This window comes from Vulpes vulpes, unplaced genomic scaffold (assembly GCF_048418805.1).
Source record: "Vulpes vulpes isolate BD-2025 unplaced genomic scaffold, VulVul3 u000000678, whole genome shotgun sequence".
In the NCBI taxonomy this organism is placed as follows: Eukaryota; Metazoa; Chordata; class Mammalia; order Carnivora; family Canidae; genus Vulpes; species Vulpes vulpes.
The window spans coordinates 1,539,020-1,550,653 of NW_027325803.1; the positions used below are offsets into that span (position 1 = coordinate 1,539,020).

Genomic DNA, 11,634 nt, shown 5'->3' on the forward strand with positions numbered 1-11,634 from the left:
GGGCTGCCCTTCTCCCGTCCGTCCGGCTCGGTTCGCGGAGCTGCCCAGCCTGGACCCCCTCCACAACCACATCTGGAAGACCCACCCCAGCCACGGCCCTCTGCAGGTGTCAGTCGCTCTCGGAGACCTCTGCCTTTGCAACTGCCCAGGAGTTGTGAGGGATTACAGCCGCCTTCCCCCATCCCAAGGGCATCTCTTACCCCGAGTCCCTGCAGAGTCATCCCCCTGTCTCTGAGTCTGGGATCAGCCAGAGATCAGCTCGGCGTTGTCTCGTCGTGGCTTCAAGTCCTGGAGACCACTCCTGAGACCCAAGGCCCTCCCCCTGTTCTCCTGTGTCCTCACCTCGATCCCCTCTGTCATCCTCTGTCGTCCTCGGGGTGTCCCATTCCCCGCCCAGAGGCAGAGGAGGCGGCGGGGCAGGGGGCAGGGGCCGGGTGAGGGCCACCCAGGGCCAGGGTGGGCTGGCGGGCCGTTAAGATGTGGAGCTGTGCCTGGCCGAGGGGGGCTCTGTGGAGGCAGACGCAGCGAGTGCCCGGCTGGGGGGAATATGGGCAGGCCTGCAGCGACGTGGTAAAGGATGAACATTCGGGGCACCCCGGACCTCGGGCAGCCCAGTGACGACCCCAGCAGTGGTGGCCAGCGGGAGCGGATTCGACAGCGCATGAAGATGGTCATCGGGCAGCTCGAGGGCATTCTGCAGGAACTCAAGGAGGTGGCCAAGGAGCTCAGGGAGGTGAGTGAGGGGCCAGACCGACCCCAGACCAGTTTTCCTGAGCCTGGCACAAAAACAGACTCACATATGTGTTTCGGTGTGTGTGTGTGTATGTGTGTGTGTGTGTGTGTGTACTCAAAGCTGTGTGCACATGTGTCGCTTTGCTGGATGCTTCCTTCTCCTTGTTCTCCTTTCCCCAGATCTGCTTTGCTAGAAATCTCCGCATACTCCAGGACTAGAGGGGCCCTGGTGTTGTAGAGTCGGCTTGGGCAGCGTGTTGTGGGACCACATTTCTGTGGTTAGCACTCAGGGTTGCCAAGGTGACAAATATAGACTAAATCCCACCATAGCCTCTTAGTGGGAGATACTCTCCTGGGGCCCAAGCTGGCTTCTGACCCCGCCATCTGCCTCCTAGACTCTGAGCTGCTCAGAAGGGGCTCTGCGGGGGTGCCGATGACCCTACTAAGGAGGTCCAGCTAGGAGCATTCTCCAGAAATCACACAGCCACTCAGAACCCTTGATCCTAGAGAAGTTAAAGCCAGCTCTGCCCTCCCTGTCCTGAGATGGGAACGAGTCCAGGGGGCTGCTAGTGGAAACCAGAGTTCCTGTGGACGTCGGTGGAGGGCAGGAGTCTCGTCTAAAGGCATGTGTCCCTGGCCACAGTTCTGAATGTTTTTGCCAAGGCTTGAAAAGTCACTGAGAGATCCTGGGATGTGTGTCCCTTTCTGTCTCTCTAAGCGGAGCTCGGTTTAATTACTGCTTCCCACATCGCTGGGGTAATGAGGTACACATGTCCTCAGCCCTGCCCCCTGGGCTGTGTTCAAGCCCAAAATGCATGACCAGCGTTCTGAGCCGCTGGCCTGAATTTGCCCACTGGGTGCCATTATGCCAGCCAGGTGGGCTTTAGGCAAATTTCAACTCCCTGTAACCAGGGCCCCTGCAGAGAGAGCAGAGAGAGTGATTTAACGGGAGTTATGGGTTCATGCTTTCCCCAGCCAGTTGTGCAAGAGCGGGGGGTCTCCAGGAGGACCGAGGAGAGGAGATGATGGTGGGTGCCAACCCCAGCCTGGCCTGAGAGCCAAGGAGCAGGAGATGTTTGAACGGAGCTGTATCCGGAGCAGAGGGGTTGTGGAGAGGCTGGGACATGAACTGGAGGTGGGGCAGGGCAGCCACTCAGCCCAGAATCAGCCTTGTGGTCAAAGGCCAGAGGCCTTTGAGCCACCCCTCCTCCCCCAACCCCATTGGTCCAAAGGCCAGATGCCTCGGAGTAACCCCTCCTCCCCCAGGCCCCCTCATCTTTCCCCACCCCATCTTTTTCTAGATGCTCTGTGGGTCTCTCAGGGTGGTGGGAGCCATCCAGAGTCTCAGCCTTGGGCAGGGGCATGGGACCTATGCCAAGAAAGGAGCCCACCCAGAAAAGAGCCAGGATTGATTCTAAGCCTGGAAATCATACAGCCCAGAACCTACTCCCAATCAAGCATCTCCCAAGGAGCATCTCCCAAGATCCGCCTCCCCTGTCGCTCCCCCGCACCCCCGCCCCGGGCATAGTCATCCAGAACTTAAAGACATCTCACAGGTCATCCATACCAGCCCTGTCCATTTTCTGTTTGAAGGAACTGAGGCCCAGAGAGGGCTAGGAGCTTATTCAAGGTGGCACAGCCTACCAGTGGCAGAACTAACTAGAACTTAGGTTCCTGTAGCCTATTCTGAGGCTGGAGCAGGTGGGCAGGCAGGTGACCTTTTGGCATTTTGGCAAAGGTCTTCTGGAGATGATAGCTTACTCTCTTGCTGTGATGCTTTGAGGGGTTGCCCTTCTGGGGATGAGGCAGGGGGATCAGAAGCACTAGGATTTATTTGCAGATCTTTTAGATGTTCCCTCTCGCCCTCCTCAGCACAAACACTCATACCCCGTGTCCCGAACAGCAGAACTTCAGGTTCACAGGCTGCCCAAAGGCCTGAGCCCGGACAGAGAAAGATGAGCTCCCTCCCCCTATACACCCTGTAGGCCATGTGCCTCCACCTAAGACTTTGGCAGGTTGCTATGGCAACCAGCATCTACCCCGTATGCCACCGCCTGCCCGCTGCCAATGGCACCCAGCTGGGAGGGGGGCAGGCCTCAGAACTCTCCCACCCCCCAGGCGAGGTCTGGACACGGGGTGGTGGATAGAAGTGAGTGTCAGGGAAGGCAGGTGAGGCTCTGGGAGGCCCCGGGCAGAAAAAGAGACCCCATAGCTGACTTCCTGTGGGATGGGATTTGTCAGGGACATGGGTTACCCCCTGGGAGGGCCAGGCCTTGGTTTGGGGTGAGGGGCTGCCGACCTCTGTTCCCTGGAACCTGTGATTCTGGCTCTTGATCCTCCAAGGGGGCTTCTAAAGCTGGATCTAGCTGGTTCTTCTCAGTCCCTTTGTATGGCGGTTTTCCACTGGGCCTAAATAGACCCAAGGTCGAGAGGGTGGCAGGCTCTTCTTCACTCATCATACCCCCCTCCGCAGACACTACCAGCTCAGGACTCACTGAGCCGGGTTCCCTCTCAGGAGAGCAAAGCGCTTAGATGTGAAGACAAGATGCACATGTGAGGCTGCCAGGGAGCAGCCCAGGATGCTCGCTTGAAGGAGCAAGGCCAGCTTTCTACCCCTCGGCCATCCTCTTCCTCCTCCTGCTGCTCACTTCCCTGGCCCCAGATACCACTGACCCTGGCAGACTCCCATGATCCTCTTGAGCATACAACCTAAAATTCATAGAAAGATGAGAGACAAAGCCTTTCCTCCCCAAACCCCTAAGCCTCAGCCTGCTCATCTCTGAAACGGGGATGCTGATTATTCCCATCTCAGAGTGCTCTTCAAGGGTTTATCTGGGGCTTGGCATGTGGCAAGGGGGTCTAGCACACAGCCAAAGGTTTTGGGGTTCCCTCTCCCAAACCTCCCCCGCCCTCCCAAACCCCTGCTGCCCCTCTCACCGGCTCCCCACAGGATAGGGGCAGGTTCTGTCCCATGGGTGGAAAAAGTATCTTAATGGACTAAGTGAGGTGAGGAATGTAAAAGTGCTTTGAAAACAAAACAAAACAAAACAAAAAAAAAAGGCTGCAGAGGGATGTCACAGTCAATCATTAATTAGCCCTCATTCTCCTAGGTTCCCCAACACTCCAGGATGCCAGGCCAATCCCAGCAGGCTCTCAAAGCTCCGCAAAATTCTGTGCATCTTCACTTAGGTAGAGATGCAGTACAGCCCAGAGGCTAAGAGCGTGGGCTCTTGCGGCCAGAGACCTCTGGTGCAAATCCGGTCCACCCCGCTCCTAGCTGTGTGAACTTGGTAAAGCTACCTCACCTGTCTGGGCTTCCATTTTCGGGCAAATGAGGATACTGAATTTTATGCCTCCACAACCAACCCCACGTTTGCTCTAGGAATGAAACGTGATGCTGTTTATAAAGTACTTAGCACAGGGATGGACACAAAACTAGCCCGTCTTTTAGGTATTATTAATGAGACATTCTTACACTGGCCTGCCCCCTACTCTGGGTACAACCTTGTTGTTTTGGAGGGCTGTCGGCTTCTTAGCCATGATCAGAGTGGGCAGAGGCAGGAGCCAGGCCTCCTGGCCAGCACCCTTCGGCCTCTCCTGCAGTAGGCAGTGCCACCCTCTCTGACTTGGAAAGGGGAGGAGAGTGACAGTGACAAGGGGATGGAATCTCCACTGAGATGCCTTTTGAACAGAGACCCAAAGGAAAAGAGGGTACGAGACAAATGGATATGTAGGAGAAGAGCCTTCCAGGCAGTGGGAGCAGCTAGTGCAAAGGTCCTGAGGAGGAAGTGTGGAAGTGTACGTGGCATGTTCGAGATCAACAAGGAAGCCAGGGCAGCTGGAGTGGAGTGAACCAGCAGGAGAGAAGCAGGAGGAAAGGTCAAAGAGAGAGCAGAGAGTCAGATGACACAGAGCCTTGCGGGCCATGGTATGAAATTCGGATTAATCCTCGGTGAGAATCCCAACATGCTCCCCAGGAACCTCCTCTTGTCATTCTGGGTGGGAATCTGCCTCTCCCCTGCTCTCCCTGTTCCCCACCAGCCAGGGGGGCCCCCCCAAGGGCGGGGGTAGAGACTCTCATCCTTGCCCTCCCAGATGTTGAGCTTATCCTAAGCAGTTACCTGGCTTCCTCCTCCTCCCCAAGGTGTCACTCAGTGTGGGAGCTTGAAAATGGTCCTCGGGCTCACCACCAGCGTCTGCTATGTCATCACTGGCTCTCGGGTGGTCACAAGCTGCTCACCTTAGCGGTGGCCTTGGAGGGTCTCCCCACCTGATATTCCCCGGGGGGCAGGCCCGCTGGCAATTGCGCAGTCCCACGGGCTGAGCGCTGTGTATGGGGTGGCCTGGGAAGCAAGGGCCGTGCGGGCACGAGATGGATGTAGCCTGGCCAGGAAGCAGCTGGGGCAGGAGAGGCTGGGGACCACGGAGCTGTGCCAAAGTGGGTCAGCTCCATCACCCGCAGCTCAGCAAGAATTGTGCAGATTTTTTTCTTATTATTTTTTTCCCCTCACCTTCCTTTCCTCCCTTTTCCCTTTGCACTCTCCTCCTTTGGACAGATTTTCAAGGCTCCCTGGCCAATTAGGCCAAATTGCAGGATGAGAGTCATGAATCACAGTCCCCTCTCTCCCCCCTGCCCAGCTCCACAGCCCCCCCCCCCCCCAGGAAGACAATAAATAACATAATCACAGAATTAAAAAATAATCAGTGGTCATAAATAATGCAGATCCCCAGTTATATAACCAGCTGCCTAGGGAGCTTGGAGGGAGGGGAGGAGGTAGCAGCTTGTCGAGTGAGGTGAAGGGGCCAGAGGTGAGGGAGGCACCAGGATGGAGGACCCGGGAGTCCCAGAACTCCCGGGCCCTCCGTCCTGGCTCAGGGACCTTAGGGGACGCAGATGTGCTTTCCTTGAAGTGGGGCCTCAGCCAGGGCGGGAGGGAGGGGTGGGGCAGGCGGGACAGGGCTGTGGAACTCCTCAGAAAAGCAGCCCCCAGCAGGTTTTATAAGCCCCGTCTCAATTCACCCACTCACCCAATGGCTGTATTTGTAATGAGTGCGCCAATCTGGGGGGGGGGGGGCGTGGTGGGCAAGACGTCCCCAGTCCCACCCCTCATGGGGCTTACCGTCTCCTGGGGAGATGTCAATCATTTAACATATTTGCACATAAAAGTGTAGCGGTGATAAAACTGGAAAATATTTTTAGGAAAGGCACAGAATACCTTCAGGGCCTATGACAGGGCCCCTGTCCGCAATGGAAGGGCAGGGAAGACTTGCCTCTGGGAGTGAGATGGGGCGAGTAGCCAAGGAGGGAGCCTCTCGGGTGAGGCCCGGGGCGGACGTGGGCCCGGTGCAGTGCGTAGCGCTGGCGAGGAGGCAGGCCTGGCAGTGGCGGCTGCCCACTGGCAGCCAAGGGCCCGTGGCCGGCGTTGGGAGTGGCTTGTGTCTGAGAGGCTCAGGAGTCTGGGGAGCAGGGGGTGCTGGAGGCCGAGGGGTGCTGCGGTCCTTCTAGGCTGATTACCAAGTGCCTCGAATGCAGCGGGAACTGGACAGGAAGCGGCCACCAGACAGGTACAGTCAGGGGAGGGAGCCACGGCTGAGAGCAGGACCGTGGTTGGGGACGCCCCTGAGATGGGGCCTGGAGCCCCCAGCAGGTCTGTCCCGGCCCTCAGCCCTGCCCCACCCCCCAAATCCAGTAATTCTTGTCCTTAAGGTGCCAGGACTCCTGACCCGGGGCCTCAGCTCTGCTCCTCCCAGTTGCTGGGCCTTGCCTTAGCCTCCCCGCCAGCAAGCATGGTGACGGGGTGAAGCCAATGGCTACTCCAGTCCCCCTGGCTCTGAGGTTCTGTGATCCTGTCATTTTTATGCTGTCATTTCTCTCTCCGTTCTCTCTCTCCCCCTTCTATTTCTTTCTGTATATATAATTATTTCCCCGCACTCCAAGACAATCCCAAATTACACGCAGGCAAAATGATTATTAAATCTCAGAGAGAAATCACAGATTTCAAGGCATCCGGAGCAGACAGGCAGGTGAGGTAGGGCCTGCCCGCCCTCTGCCCTCCCCACCGGCCCCATGAAATGAGGTACAGGGGCCCTGCGTGCAGTCCAGGGACCCTTGGCCCATCACTCCACTTTCTGGTCCTCACTCAGGTCATTCATCATGTGGGTGCTCCCGTCCCTCACGGTCTGGGCCAGATTCGCTTCGAGCTTCATTACCGTTCGGCTTTTAGAACCTCTTCTGCTTCTGCTCTGTCTGGAGACAGACCTGCTTTAGGGAACGTAGATGTCACCCACGTGCTGGGCTTTGAAATGCCCAGTATGTCCCATTCCTCCACCACAGGCGCTGGAACTGTCCCCCTCAGAATGTCACTCCATTGGTAAAGAGCTGATGCCCATCTGCTCTTGGGCCTGGTGCCAGGGGCTGGGTCACATATTAGCACCCACGGGTGCACAGAGGGCGTTGATAGTGTGTGCTGCTCCACCTGCTTTGCATGCATCGTGCCATTAAATCCTCACAACAGCCCCATCAAGCAGGAGCTACTAGAAATCCCCCTTATGAAGACACTTGGGCACAGAGATGCTGGGTAACTTGGCTGAGGCCACAGGGCCGGTCAGCCGTGAGGCCAGGACCAGATGCTAGGGCGGACTCCAGAGGCTGGGTCCTTAAGTGCCGGGCTGTGCGGACTCTGCAGTGTAAACCACATTCATATCTAGTTAGTCCCCATCACCTTGGTGAGGAGAGGAGGGTCAGCCCATTTTACAGGGGAGGAAACTGAAACTCAAGACTTACAGAGAGGAAAATCATCTGCCTCAAGCTCCTTAGATGCGATGCGGCCTACCTGGGGTTTGACACCAAGCCTCCCTCTGTCCCATCCGTCCACACTCCCAGGATGAAACCAGAGAAGGACGACCTAATGGAGGAGAGAAGGGCCCCGAACGTGAAGCCTGCCTGAGCAGCCAGCCAGCAGGAACTTCTTGGGTGGACAGGAGTGTGTGCAAGCCTGACAGCCTTGGGGGTCCTGCCCTATGCACCCCAGATCTTCCTCACGGGGCATTAGGAGCCCCTCTTCTGGGCCTGGCCTGGCCTCAGCCAACCCTTTGTGGTCACAGCTGGTCATCCACCCAGAGTCCTGTTAGCCGTGTCCCTGTGCTGCCACAGCCACAGACTCAGGCTCAGCTGGATCTGGGAGACTCATTGGAGGATGTGACTGCCCCAGAGACACAGGGCTTCCCCTGAGGCTGGCAATGCCCTGAGGTGCTATCTCTTCACCGGCTTAAATCCCCAGGCCCCCGGGGCCAGCGATTCTCAAAGTGTGCCCCTGAACTAGCACCTGGAAGCATGTCGGATATGCTCCTTCTCAAGCCCCACCCGGGACCTACTGATCAGAGACTCTGGGGAGTAGGTTGGCGCACACTCCAGTTTGAGAGCCCCCTGCCCTGGGCCAGGGCTCCCCACCCCTCAAGTGGGTCTTCGGTTAAGCAAGGGCTCCTGGGGGAATGTGAGCTTCTCTGAGGTATAGGGGGAGTCACTCGCGGGTGGCGGGCATAGGGAGGGTGGCCAGATTGGAGAATGGGGCCCTGTCCCCACTGCCTGCCCAAGCCCAGAAATCACAGCAGCAGCTCATGGTGGTGTGCAGTCTTACGGGGACCCTCGGGGGAGGGTGGGAGCCTCGGCTCCCCCTAGTTTCTGGTGACTTTGGCCCATCTTCTAGAAGCTCAGGAGATGATGATCTCTTGGGTAGAAAGCCTGACACGTAGTAGGTTCTCAGAGATGGGAGACGATGTCACTTTTATCACCAAAGCCCCACGGAGACTCTTCACTGCCCTTCTCATTGTCCCTCATGAGGCGCTGGTGAGGATGGCAGGGCTGGGGTCACCATGCTTAAGTGGCTGAGGCCCAGAGAGGTTGTGTGACTTACCTGAAGACACACAGAATGATGTCTAAGCTTAATCTGGAACCCAAGTGTCTGGACTCCCCCGGTTCTGCAGGCTTCAGCCAAGTGTTCCCAGCACCCCTCGGGCCTGGGGCCATGTGGAATGGGCACCCCTAGGCAGGGACAGCCCCAAACAGCTTCCCTAGTCATCCCTATAAACACAGAGTCCTAGAATATCAGAGATGGAAGGAACCTTGGAAGTAAACCCTTCGCACAGCATCCCCATTTACAGATTGAGAAACTGAGGCTCAGAGGGAAAATGATGACCAGGTCACTGTCGGATGCCCCCGCCCCCGTTCCTGACCAAGTAAACGTCCCGCTGACCCCAACGCCTCCTGGCTCGTGGCTGTTGGCCTTGCTTTGGTCTTGCACTTTGGGGCACTCCCCACCCCACTCCTCACGAGCTCCTCGCACATCCCCGACAGTAGTCATCCTCGTAAAAGTTTGTTAGACTTCGTAGTTAATTCATTAACTGGCCGCTGCCCCCAGGAAGAGACCCCAGCAAGGTGCCGGGAGGGGTCCTGGGCCAGTGGCTCCCTGTGTATGTCCTGTCCTTGGGTCTCCCCGTCCCTCTGCTTTGCTGTCGTCGTTTTGCCATTTTTGTCTTTGCTCTGAATCATCATTCCTCCTCCTCTTACTCTGTTCCCTCCCGACGTCGCTGGTAGGGTCTCCCTTCACCGCGTTTCTGTGCTGAGGGGGCGTCCCGAGGCGGGCCACCCGTAGGGAGGCAGGGGCGGCGGGGGGGTACAGTGCCCTCCGCAGCTGGCTGCCCCCCCGGTGCCCGTGAGGAGCGGCTTTGGCTCTGGCCAGCTCGGCCAGGGCCGGGGTTCCTCTCTGCTCACCAAGTGATGCTGTCCTATTCCTTCCCCACCAGCCACGCTTGATCTCCACTGTCAGGGGCAGGGCAGGAGGGAGGTGGCTCCAGGGTGTCCCCGGGGGAGAGGCGCGGCCCGGCGGCACAGGGTGGCCCAGGATGCTTTGGAAAACCTGGGGAGGGTCTTCCTTATGGGCACCCCGTATCCTCTCCTCTATGAAGGGGTATGGCCCGCTGTCCTCTCCGCTGAGTGGCCTTGCTGCAGCGTCAGCCCTCTGTGGAAGGCCACCTCCCAGTCAAGGGAAAACCGAGCTCTGAGCACCGGGGCTGCACCCAGGACAGCCTGTGGCTTTGGGAGAGTGGGTGTGTGAGTGGATGGGTGCAGGGCCAGGAGGGGAGACTGAGGAAGCAGAGGACGCGGGGGGATGGCCCAAGCAAGCTCTGCTCACCCCGGTGCAGCGAGACCTCGGGGGTCGTGGGTGGGCACCTGGCGGGGTGCGGCCAGGGCCCCTCACCCCTCTCTCCTGGCCCCGCCAGGTGGTGAGCCAGATCGATAAGCTAACCTCAGACTTCGACTTCGAACTGGAGCCAGACGACTGGACCACAGCCACTGTGAGCAGCACCTCCAGCAGCGACAAGGCGGGCGTGGGCGGCCCCTTCGACATGGGCCACCTGGACCTCGTCACGGCCGACATCCTCTCGGACAGCTGGGAGTTCTGCTCCTTCCTGGACGCGTCCACCCCATCGGACTCTGTGGACGGCGCCGAGCCCTCGCGGCCGGGGGCTGGCCCCGACTACCGGCTCATGAACGGCGGCACGCCCGTCCCCAACGGGCCCCGGGTGGAGACCCCGGACTCCTCCAGCGAGGAGGCCTTCGGCGGCGGCCCGGCCAAGGGCCAGCCCCAGCGGACCCCAGGCACCCGTGAGAGGGTGCGCTTCAGCGACAAAGTGCTCTACCACGCCCTGTGCTGCGACGACGAGGAGGCGGATGGCGGGGCGGCGGCCGAGGCGGGCCTGTCCCCAGAGCCCCCCCGCCCCGAGGCCCCGGTGGGCGCCCCCAAGCCCCCGCCCGCCCCCTGCAAGCCCAGGCGCCCTCCGCTGACCAGCTGCCGCCCGGGCCCCGCCGCCCCCGAGCAGACCCGGAGGGTCACAAGGAACAGTAGCACCCAGACGGTGTCCGACAAAAGCACTCAGACGTTGCTGCCCTACACGGCTGCCAAACAGAAGGCCAAGGGGAAAAACTAGGGGCTTGGGAGGGGCCCGGGGGGCAGTGGGCACATAGAGCTATAAATATATATATATATACATATATATATATATTTAAACAAACGCAGTCATAATAAAATTTTAAAATGCTAAGGATCTAGCCCCAAAGGCCCCAGAGCTTTCACAGAGCTCGTCTTAGATGCAGAGATGCCTCCTCCCCCTCTAGGCACCCCCTGGGCGGCCAGAACCGCCCGCCCTTCCCTCCTTGCAGGGTTCCTGAAAGGGTTATCCAGGGGCGTGTGAAACAGGTGAGAGAGGCCTCCCCTGGGATTCGCTCCCCGGCCCCTAAGCACAGCGGAGGCCTTTGGGGCTGTCCTGGAGGGGACTGAACAACAGGTGACAGGCTGGCAGGGAGCGATGGCCAAGGTGCTGGCGTCACCCCAGCTGGGCCCAGGATCACTGACACCAGCCACCCCACCCCCCCCACCATGCCTTCTACTACTCCCAGGCAGACTTTCACTCCTGCTTCCCAAAGACAGACTTCCCTGGAAGCCCCACCCTACCCCTGCTCCATCTCAGGGTGACCCAGGCGACGGACAAGGAGCAAGCTGCTCCCCTGGGCCAGGCCTCCGTGCTGCGGAGCTGGGCTTCCCCAGACCCTGGAGGAGCAGGCTGGGTTGGACAGAGCTTGGCTGGGAGAGACTCAACCACGGCCGATCCTCAGTTCCCATCCTCCAGGGATGGAAGACTCCGGGCAGAGCCTCAGCCAGCACGTGACACGGCCCGGTGCTGACCAGAGGGCCGCGAGCCCCCCTGGGCTGTCCGCCAGGGCTAAGGCAGGTTCCCCAGCTCCTCCTCCAGGCAGGCAGAGCCAGAGAGGAATCCAGCGCCTTGCTTGGGCCCTGCCTCTTCACACAAGGACCCCGAACCCACGTTAGCAGCTCTCAGATACGG

General features: G+C 59.1%; 1 protein-coding gene across 1 annotated transcript; it reads left to right on the forward strand.

The window, feature by feature from the left end:
• Positions 1-101: 101 nt before the first annotated feature.
• On the forward strand, positions 102-10,836 carry INSYN1 (inhibitory synaptic factor 1). The gene is made up of 2 exons (XM_026019730.2): positions 102-733; positions 10,012-10,836. The coding sequence occupies exons 1-2, from the start codon at positions 578-580 to the stop codon at positions 10,717-10,719; spliced, it is 864 nt and encodes a 287-aa protein (XP_025875515.2). The 5' UTR covers positions 102-577; the 3' UTR covers positions 10,720-10,836.
• Positions 10,837-11,634: the final 798 nt, after the last annotated feature.

Bases quoted from the DNA above. Each gene is read 5' to 3' on its own strand.
- INSYN1 (XM_026019730.2), top strand. From the start codon at position 578: ATGAACATTCGGGGCACCCCGGACCTCGGGCAGCCCAGTGACGACCCC. The intron at 734-10,011 runs GTGAGTGAGGGG...TGGCCCCGCCAG, and splicing joins TGGCCAAGGAGCTCAGGGAG to GTGGTGAGCCAGATCGATAA.